The 10,886-nt window shown below is 32.3% G+C and overlaps 1 protein-coding gene across 1 annotated transcript; it reads left to right on the top strand.

The window, feature by feature from the left end:
• The first annotated feature begins 1,389 nt into the window (after positions 1 to 1,389).
• On the top strand, positions 1,390 to 4,353 carry LOC137807384 (RING-H2 finger protein ATL13). Its single transcript, XM_068608007.1, has one exon. It carries the CDS (start codon positions 2,475 to 2,477, stop codon positions 3,990 to 3,992), a length of 1,518 nt encoding a protein of 505 aa, XP_068464108.1. The 5' UTR covers positions 1,390 to 2,474; the 3' UTR covers positions 3,993 to 4,353.
• Positions 4,354 to 10,886: the final 6,533 nt, after the last annotated feature.

Genomic DNA, 10,886 nt, shown 5'->3' with positions numbered 1-10,886 from the left:
TTATTATTATTATAATTATTATTATTATAATAATAATACGTTATAAATTTAAGCACAACCTTGAATAGTATAAAACTTGATAAGATAGAGGAATAAATATTATTTATTTATATTTATCAAAAAAAAAATTATAGCTAATTAATTAAGTTATGTTGTTTAGGATATAAAAACAAATTATGAAATAAGTTAATTAATTTTATTTCATAACACCAATTAAGAATAATTTTTTTCTTTATTGAAACTTAGATAAAATTTATTGAAAATAAAACTTAACTAAATAAATAATATTTTATGAACAAGTTCATTAAAAATAAAAATGAATTAAAAAAATATATTTATATTTCCTGAAGTTTTTATATTTATATTTAAGACAAAAATATATAAGTTAAATAAAATAACTTCTCAAACAGAATTTAATTTTAAAATAAAATCTTGTATAACAAATGGAATAAAAAAAGAGTAAAGAGAATCGAAAGGTTGCATTGTTTTATCCAGAAGTTAATTTGGAGAAGACGTGCTTAAACGTCCCAATTCTATTAGATAAATTTATTTTTTCAAATTAAAAGTAGTAATTAAAAATTGATTTTTAACTTTTTTAATTGAAATTGAGTTTGGAAGTATAACTTTTTTTTTTCAATTTTATTATTATATTATTAAATATTTATTTAAATTACAGAAATAATTAATTAATTATTTAAACTTATTAAATATTTGTTTAAATTATAATAATATATCATCTAAATTATATTCAATTAAATACACAATTTTAAAAGTTAATTATTGAAATTAATTAAATCTTTGTTTAAATTACAATAATAAATTTTATAAATTATATTTAATTAAAAATAATTAAATACACAATTTTAACAATAAATAACATAAAAAAATATAATTATGTTATTTCACAAATTATTTATGAACAATAAATAAATAAAAATCGTGCTTCAAGAATACTTTAAATAAATAAAAAATAGGAATTCGTTTCTTGAGATACAAGTTCTGATTTAAAAATAAAAGATTTCACTTTTTTAAATTAAAATCCTATTTTTTTTTAATTTTTTTAAAATTTATCTAGTAAAAAAATTACACCATATCTGAAAATTTTCCTCATATTTTGTGATATTGGGTTGAATAGTTGATTGTGTTATCAAGAGAAGATAGTAACGGTTAGAAAGGATAGAACTTTCTTCTATAGAGAAGAGTGTTTGGTTGAAGTAGTAGTTCCTCTTTATGCAGCACGGAAACTGGGTATGAAAAATTCCCATAAAGACAAATTGAAACCATAAAATAAAAAAGAGAACATTTTCCCAGATTATGGATTCCAGAAAGCTCACCCCTTATCTATTCATTTGTTTTATTTACTTTACTCTATCCTATGTCTCCCACTTCTATTCTTTCCACATGTCTCATGCCTCTCTCTCTCTCTATTCTATAGCCTTTGCTACTTTCATCTTTTCATCTTTTTTTGTTTTGACTTCCACCCTTGGATTTCATAATGGAAAAGGAATAGAAGAACCCAAAAAGAATGTGAATCGGTCATAACAAATGTTTTATAAGAGATAACAGATTATTGGGTTCACATTTTCAAATCAAAGCAAATGCCTACAAGTATTATTTTCTTCTGACATACATTAATTTAATTAGTAGTAGTATCTTAATTAGGGGGCATTAATTGGGCATTGGGGTTGATGCAGGGGAAGGCTCCTCATAGAAGTCAACTAGCAGGTAGAGTTTACTATTGCAGATCTTTGGTTCACAGGTTAAAGTTCTATCTATGTGTTTCTTGGTGTTTTACTGTATTTGAGAAAATAGAATATAAAATATTAATTATGTCCTGATAGAATTTGTATTTGTTAACATTTATATTAAATGTTTAATTAAATATATAATCATGTTTTATCTATGTAAGTATTGACTGCATTTAATAGTTTTATTTATGATATTAAAAGTTTATTAATTTTTATTTTACAAGCAGTTTTGCAAGTCCATTGATTTGAAAATTTTAGAAGAAAGTCCAACAGGAAGCAAGGCGCTAGTTGTGCAGGAGAGTGAGTTTTGTTGAATGGTCCAACCTAATCTCATTAAATTTCACAGGGTGACAGATTTGCGTGTCATTATCACTCAAAAATTGTTCATCAAGACTTGCAAATCATTATGATATTCTTTGTTGAGAACTCCTTTAAAATCCAGGCTCAAGAACTCATGCTCCCACCTCTTCTTTTTTGACTTCCAGACTCAAATCTAAAGCAAAACAAAAACAAAAAACAAAAGTGAGGGAAACATTTGTCTCCAGCAAAAGCACTGCTCTTGCAAGGTGTCTTCCCCTGCCACTTCTTTTCTTTTTCATCCAACCGGAAAAACAGTACTCTCACTTTCACTTCCCCATGGCACCAAATGATGTCATAAAACTGTGGGATCCTATTTGCAGTTGAAAAAAGTTGCTACCTTTTGTGAGTTTTCTCTGACTCCGCAAAATGGGTAGGGGTGATGTCTTTGTGTCTCCACCAGAACAGCCACCATATTTTCTCTCACAGCCAAACTCACCTTTTCCTCCCACTGCTCGATCTGATAGTTTCAGTTTGAACGATAGGGCGTTGAAGGTTAGTCCAAGCATACTTTTGATCATTATAATTCTGGCTATTGTTTTCTTCATTTCTGGTCTGCTACACCTGCTGGTTAGATTTCTGTGGAGACCCCAAACTAGAGAGCCTGATGATTTAGACAATGCCACTGCTCTTCAAGGCCAATTGCAGCAACTCTTTCACCTCCATGATGCTGGGGTCGACCAGTCATTCATTGACACCCTCCCTGTGTTCCTCTACAAGGCCATCATAGGACTCAAAAACCCCTTTGACTGTGCCGTTTGTTTGTGTGAATTTGAACCTGAGGACAAGCTCAGGTTGCTTCCCAAATGTAGCCACGCTTTTCACATGGAGTGTATTGACACCTGGCTCTTGTCTCACTCTACTTGCCCTCTTTGTAGAGCCAGTTTGCTCCCTGAATTCTCTGCAAACAACTCATGTTCTCCTTATGTTCTTGTCCTAGAATCTGGGAGTGAGAGTTCTAGGGAGATTGTTCCTGAAAGAGAGGCTGCGGTTGGAAGGTCTAGTTCGGTTATGACCTCAAATTCTCGCCTTGGATGCCGTGGAGATAGTGAATTTGGATCAACCCGTGTGGATTTGAAATCAGGTGAGTTATTAAGTGAAACTCCTGATCCAACAGTACCAAATGGTGTGGAAAAAGTGGTTACTGTTAAGCTGGGGAAGTTTAAAAGTGTGGATGGTGGAGGTGATGGTGGGGCAGAGAGTAGTACTACAAACAATGTGGATTCTAGAAGGTGTTTTTCCATGGGGTCATTTGCTTATGTTATGGACGAGAGTTCCTCACTGCAAGTGCCCATTCGAACCCCAATCAAGAAGCAATCGAGTAAGAAGAAGTCTGGTTTGCCTTTGACTCCAGGACACAGGCCTGCAATGTCAGAATGTGACTGTGAGTCTAGAAGGGATTTCAAGTTTACAGCCTTTGGTGCAACTGTGGTTGAGGATGATGTTGCTAGTACTGGGACTGCAACTACAACTTGTAATGGGAATAGTGCTGCAATTGGAAGAATCAGAAAGGAAAGTTTTTCCATATCAAAGATTTGGCTCAGGGGGAAAAAGGATAAGCCAAATGCTGTGGCAGATTCATCTAGAAGGGCTGTTTCATTTCGCTTCCCGGCGAAGTCTAGTGCTGTTGCTGCTTCTGGTAGTGGTGATGATGATGATTTGAAAGGCAAGAATTCCAAGTTTGATACAAGCAGTACCATTTCTGAGATGGATATTGGAAAGTGGGAGAATGGAGGAGGAAGTCAGTTCGATTTAGATGAAGAAAACCAGAGTTGTTATAGTATGGATTCTTCTCAAGCTAGGGCGCCATCCTTTGCTAGAAGGACTTTGCTTTGGCTCACTGGAGGAAGACAGAACAAGGTTGTTCACTCCGTTTCCAACCTCTAGTTGTTTACATACTTATCTCCTTATTTTAGAACCATTTTTTTGCTTCGATCTTATAGTTCTGGAATCTAAATTTGTTTAAAATAGAATGTTAGTGGTAGAAAGGTTCAAGAGAAATGGAAAAAGTGAAATGAGTTGGGAGATCCAAGTACAGTATTTCTGCTTTGAGTTTGTTGATGTTCCATTGATTATTAGTCCAACTCCCTTGAGGGTAAACAATGTAGAAGAAAGATTCTCTGGCTTTCCCCTTGGTTGATTTCTCAGTCAAACATCTTACATTTCAGCTTTCGATTGATACTGCAATCTTGTAAATTTTCTCCGATTTCTCTTATTGATACTACCACAAGTTATGTTCTTGCAATAATGTGCATCTTTGGGAGTAAAACCTCTTTCTGTTGTTGAATTCTAATGTAAGGACACTAACCATTTTTAGTGATACATGACATGGACAATTCAAAAGTCAAACATAAAAGCTCCAAGAACTGGATTTTTGTAGACGGTGCCAACTGTAAATAACTAATATAATTTCTTTGAACATATTTGGTCCTTCTTCCTTCTGAGTTGATTCCAAAATTACTCACTGAAAATTCACTCTACATTTTCACATGTTCGGCCAAGAAAATGTTACCAATTAATTGTTAGCAAGTAGGAAACTGTGTGTCACTTACCCTCGAGGATACTCTTGGAAAGAAAATGACGTGAGGAAATAATGTGAACCTTTAATAAAGCCATGAAGGTATCTTTATGGAAAAGCAGTGAACAGTGGTTTAGGTCCTGTATTGAATGCATATCTGGGACCTTATTTATGTAACCTTCATAATGGGTGAAATGAAAATTCAAATTCAAATGGGAATGGTTCTTCCTTTCTCGGTGGTGTTGATTTGGAAAAGATAGAGGAGATTGGGAGGCAAGGGACTCGTGGATGCATGAAAGGGTTTGCATTAAATAGAAGGAGTGAGTATTGAATGGAAAAGAGTCAGTGACTGGTCTAATTGCAATTCATTGATGGGTGGTGTTAATAAGGTCTCGAGAACGGTTGGATACCGCTGTCTGCTGTAATTTTTACACCTAACCCTTCTCCCCACGTACCATCCTCTTTAATTCAAACTTCAAATTTCTCAGATCATATGGAAGAAACACAAAGACTAGACAAACTTCAAATTCATACACTAATTGTTCCCACAATTATATTACTGTGATTTATGAACCATCTTGTCCCAAAGGAACAAAAACTTTTTAGAACTAAACAATACTTCACCCAGGTGTTTTAAAACAATAGTTCAAACAACTCTCAAAACACCTGTGTAGAAAACATAAAAAGGTAAAGATCTAATAAAAAAAACTAAAAAATTAAATGCATAATTTTGATATAATTTAATATATAATTCTGTTTTATGTAAGTTTTAGTCCTTGTGGACATTCATCAAATAGTTATACTTTGGACATCATACTCTCTTTTGGCATCTTTCTATACCACGGTGTGAAAGCTATTTTTAAAAAAGTATATATATATATATATAAACTTTTAAAATACAGAAATCCAAGTCAAATTAAATTATAAGAATAAATTTATGTTTAAATCCAAGAAAAGACAAGTTCATAATAAGAGTTCCACACTCTTAAATAGTTATACGTGTCTCTCTCTTCACTTTCATTAATTGTGATGCATGTTTAGGTTATCAATTATTTTTGCACTGTAATGGTGCATGATTGATTTTAACTTTAGTTTTGGTAGATAAAGGGATATTATACGAAAGTGCAAGAGCATTATCCGCAACCACAAACGTTGAAAGAAAGGATGGAGAGATTATTAAGGAACATAAGCAGATGGTGGCATTAAGTTGGATTGGACCGGCACTTGCTGAGAGTCACAATATATATATATATATAAACTTTTAAAATACAGAAATCCAAGTCAAATTAAATTATAAGAATAAATTTATGTTTAAATCCAAGAAAAGACAAGTTCATAATAAGAGTTCCACACTCTTAAATAGTTATACGTGTCTCTCTCTTCACTTTCATTAATTGTGATGCATGTTTAGGTTATCAATTATTTTTGCACTGTAATGGTGCATGATTGATTTTAACTTTAGTTTTGGTAGATAAAGGGATATTATACGAAAGTGCAAGAGCATTATCCGCAACCACAAACGTTGAAAGAAAGGATGGAGAGATTATTAAGGAACATAAGCAGATGGTGGCATTAAGTTGGATTGGACCGGCACTTGCTGAGAGTCACAAATGGTGGTGTCGTACTCATAATCATATTTTTGTCCTTTCTTATTTATTTGATTCTTGTGTTATATAAAATCGGAGCATTCCTTACCAGCAAAAACACATAACTCAAAAGATGTTTGGTTGTTTTCCCAACCATGAATTGTTGTAATCTAGCACAAGAATTAAACTCTACTATGTGATTATTATGATTCAATGAGATCCGTATCACACGTTCAGGGTTCTTTAATTAAGATTTTTAAGAAACAAAAGTACCTTTTTTTTTAACAAAAATTATAATAATTATGTAATTTAAAAACATACACCAGCCTAAAAAAAAATGTGTTTTTGTAACATAGGTAAAGTTGTTGAAAATATTGTGTTGCATTTTGAAAAGAAAATGTTATAAAATTTTGTTCGGCAAAACTTTTGTATAATAATTAAGATTTGAATCTATATTATTAATATCATTACGTTTCAATGTACTTTGGTATATTTTATTTTGAATGCATTCTTATAAAGTTCTGATCTTGAAAAAATATAGCATCTTATCTATTTTAATCTACTCCCAATCTGGTCAGTCTATAAATTAACAATTTTGAATGGTAAAGAACTTGGGTACACTTTGTCACTTTTAGTATCAGAGTGAGTATGGTGGATCAACATTCCAGAAGTATTTAAATTTTTGTTGTCAATGATTATCTAAATTAAAAATGTCTTCAGTTGTAACATTTTAATAATCAAACATGATGAAAAAATTGTAAGTTTAATTACTCCTATAGTTAAAAAATATTTTGTTTCTGTACTAAAAAAAAATATTCCCTTTTCTTTTACAAAAGTAATTTTTATTTTTATTTTACTTTTTTGCAATAGTTAAAAAATTAAGATGATATATATATATATTAAAAATAGTATTTGTAAATAATAATAAAAAAAGTGTTTTTAGAAGTACATAAACTAATAAATACAAGTTTTGTGATCATAGGAACTAAATAAACAGTTAAATTATTTATTAATATTTAAAATTTTAGATAAACTTTTGGTTTCAAATAAAATTTGATTTGATGTTTTTTCTATTATAATAAAAGAACATATATGAACAAAATCGAATAGAGATAGAAAATAAATATTATAATAAAAGAATATATATGAACAAAATGGAATAGAGATGAAAAAAAAATAAACTAAATGATATGAGAAAAAATATTTCTTTAAATTTTGTATTGAAATTAAAAGAGAGGGGTATAATATACATCACAATACAAAGACAAACAACTAAAAATTAGAAAAGACAAAATTATATTAACTTTCTACTAAAAGATTTATATTCATATCCTTTGATATTTTTGTTATTATATTTTTTTTTTTCAAAAATTGTCACTGACCATTCCAAACATATTAAGTTCAGTCTCAAAGTTGGTTAAAAAAATATTTATTTGATAACATTATAATCACATTAACATGTCTCACATTCATTCATATGCATAAATAATATAATAGAGATTTATAATATATCATGTGTTAATGAAAATCACTAATACAATTATGACAATTCATCTTATATTCGATAGGAACTAATCACGTTACTTACAACTCGACCTTAATTGTCAAGTAACTACTAAGTCACTTTAATGATAGGACACACTTAAGGAAAAACAACATAGTCTAGACAATTACGATAAAGTAGTCATTTCGCTGGGCATCTACTTAAGCTCATGAGTTTATAAATCGTTTTGGACAAAGCTTCCTAGGGGCCCTGATCTCACGAGTTCTTCAATCAAGTCACAAACCTTACAACACTCTTTTGTTGTGTGTCCTTGATTTTGGTGGTAGTTGCAACGTTTCATGGCATCGACATATGGGGGAAGGAGTTGGTTGAGGTTTTTTTTATCAACTCTAGGTTGCATGCTTCCTTAGACAATGTCCCGAGTAGCATTTAGGGGAGTATAATTTTCAAACCTAGTAGTCCACCTCTTTTTGAAACCTTGTTGTGGGATAAAGGGTAGAGCATTAGGTTGTTCCACCATTCGTCTTCTCGCTTATAAATTTTCTTCATACTAATATATTGAACAAACCTTGTTGAAGCTCGTCTATGTTTAAAGGTGAATCTGCATATAAGGAATCTGAGAATGGGTCGGTTTAACTCCTGCCTTGATGGATTGCATCGCTACAGCTGGATGCAAGTCGAGTATCGTCATTAGGACTTTGGAAAACCGAGTCATATATTGGCATAGCGACTCATTCTCCCGTTGTCTAACATGCAGAAGCGAGACCAGGTCTATAGAGATCTTCAATCGGTGAACTGAGTTATGAACCTCTTGCATAGAGTATCAAATGAATCTATGGAAAGGTATGGTAATCAGTGATACCATTGAGAGACGTTGCCTTTAAGGTTGTTGTAAAAATACGACAATGTATTGCTAGGTCATCAGATACCAAAGTGGTCTGGATAAGGTAAACTTTCACGTGAGTTTGTGGGGTTGGAAGTGTTGGGAATCCCTCCTTAATTGATTGGGAAATTATGACCAATGAATATTGGTAACATTATTGTGGGGGAACTGAATTATTGATACCCTCAATTATTAAGGGGGGGAATGGTTGAGAATCCCTCTTTAATTTAATGGGAGATTATGACCCATTAATATTGGTAATCAATCCATTCGATATATTTAATGATGACCATTAAAATTTTTTTTGGAAATTGTAACTCTCTCTAAAATGTAATGAGCATTAATCTCTTTATGAAGAATCTTTGCTCTCTTTCTTTTTATAAAGAGAACTTTTGAGGAAGAGAAGAATGAAGCATGAAGCAATGAAACACTGAGAACATAAAGAGAAAAAAAAAGAAGTAGATATTCACCATAATGGTGAGATTAGAAATCCTAGTGAGATGCTAGAGAGACTTTGTAATCCCACTTTCATAGAGGAGACGTTTTCACCATAATGGTGATATTAGAGATCCTGACATGCTAGAGAGACTTTGTATTCCATCCTTGTTGGATGAGATTGAGTGTTATCCTCACAGAGTGAGAGAAACAAATATACTACTTTCATAGTGGAGGTGTTTTCACCATAATGGTGAGATTAGAAATCCTAGTGAGATGTTGTATTATCCTTGTTGGATGAGATTGAGTATTATCCTCACAGACACTACACTAGTGCAAAATGTATAAACAAGTGCTATTTATTTAGTGCGGCTTTGCGCTCAAACGCTTTCGTTAAAAACACGGTGGCATTTTTGTAATTAAGTTCATTTACAAGTGCGGCTATTAGGAAAGTTGCACTTGTAAATCAAGCGTTTGGATTTACAAGGGTGACGCTTGATGTACAAGTGCGGCTTTAAAAATAGCCGCCTTCTTAAAACCTTTTTAACCCTAACTCAGAAACGCGCCACTTACATTTTGATACTCTCCTTTCTCTCGTGCTTTGTTTCTCTTATGTGCTTCCTCCATTAACTGCGCTTCCTTTTTTCTTCCTCTTTTCTTTGCATTGTCTTTGTGTCATCGGTAAACATTGTCTTCCTCTCTTCTTCTTCACCATTGATTTTTGTATGTTTTGCATTTCTCTTATGTTTTGTCTAATGCCATTACTAAGGTCAAGCTTCATTGGGAAGGTTTTTGTTTGCTTTCTATTGTGCCTTCCTCATCGTTGTTGCCGCCTTGCTCCGTCATATATTTGTGTTTCATTGGGAAATTTTTATTTGCATATTTTGGACTTTCATTGTGATGAAATACGAAGAGGTATGATATGGATGCATCAAGAGATCAAAAGAAATGCTAAAATAATGACCATGTTCTTCGCAAAAGATCAAAGTTGAGAACTTTGATTAGAAACCCAATCAACAAAGAAAAAGAAAAGAAACCCTAAACGCCTCTTGTAAATTACATAGTCGCATTTATAAATCGAATTTACGAATGTGGCTATATAGTCGCCTTCTTATCTTTTCGATTTACAAATGTGTGCTCATCAAATACGGTTATATAGCCGCCCTTATAAATGTAAAATAACCGCACTCGTTTTGCTTTTCTGCACCGGTGAGAGTGAGAAGAAACAAATATTGTAATCATACTTTCATAGTGGAGGAATTTTTTGGACTAGGTCCCGTGGGTTTTACTTCTCAAGTTGGGGAAGGTTTTCCCACGTTAAAAATTCTGTCTCATTATTCTATTTGCTCTATTTTCTATTATTTGCTTATTGCTTTCGAAAGTGCTCATGTTGTATCTACTTCAAAGAGGAAAAATTAATTCTGAATTTTCCCAACAGGAGGCACCATCATATTGTAAAAAATCGATCACTTCCAATTGTCAGTTGTAAATGGGTGAAAGCGAGATTATGCTCTAACACATTGGTTTGTTCGAGGTGAAAGTACTATTTTGAAAGGAATTTGTTGGTGACATGCAGTTCAGACTGGAGGTGCAACACTTTGTTCATTGGTTATCTCTTTATATCGATCACCACCCTCCTTTCTTTTCTATTGCTTTCTCAATTCACTGTTTCACTTAGGTGTGATTCACCTTCATGCTCATCTTGTTGTGGTTGGACAAATCTTTCCAAATGTTCAGTTTGTAAGGAAACATGGTTGCAGATGACATGTATATCAATACGGTATTGATCCTGAAGAGTTTGAATGATGTTGGGTTCACATACTCTGTATTTTTACCTAACTGATTTCAAATATCA

Source organism: Phaseolus vulgaris, chromosome 3, assembly GCF_000499845.2.
Source record: "Phaseolus vulgaris cultivar G19833 chromosome 3, P. vulgaris v2.0, whole genome shotgun sequence".
NCBI classification, from domain to species: Eukaryota; Viridiplantae; Streptophyta; class Magnoliopsida; order Fabales; family Fabaceae; genus Phaseolus; species Phaseolus vulgaris.
This window is presented reverse-complemented; position numbering and strand designations above follow the sequence as displayed.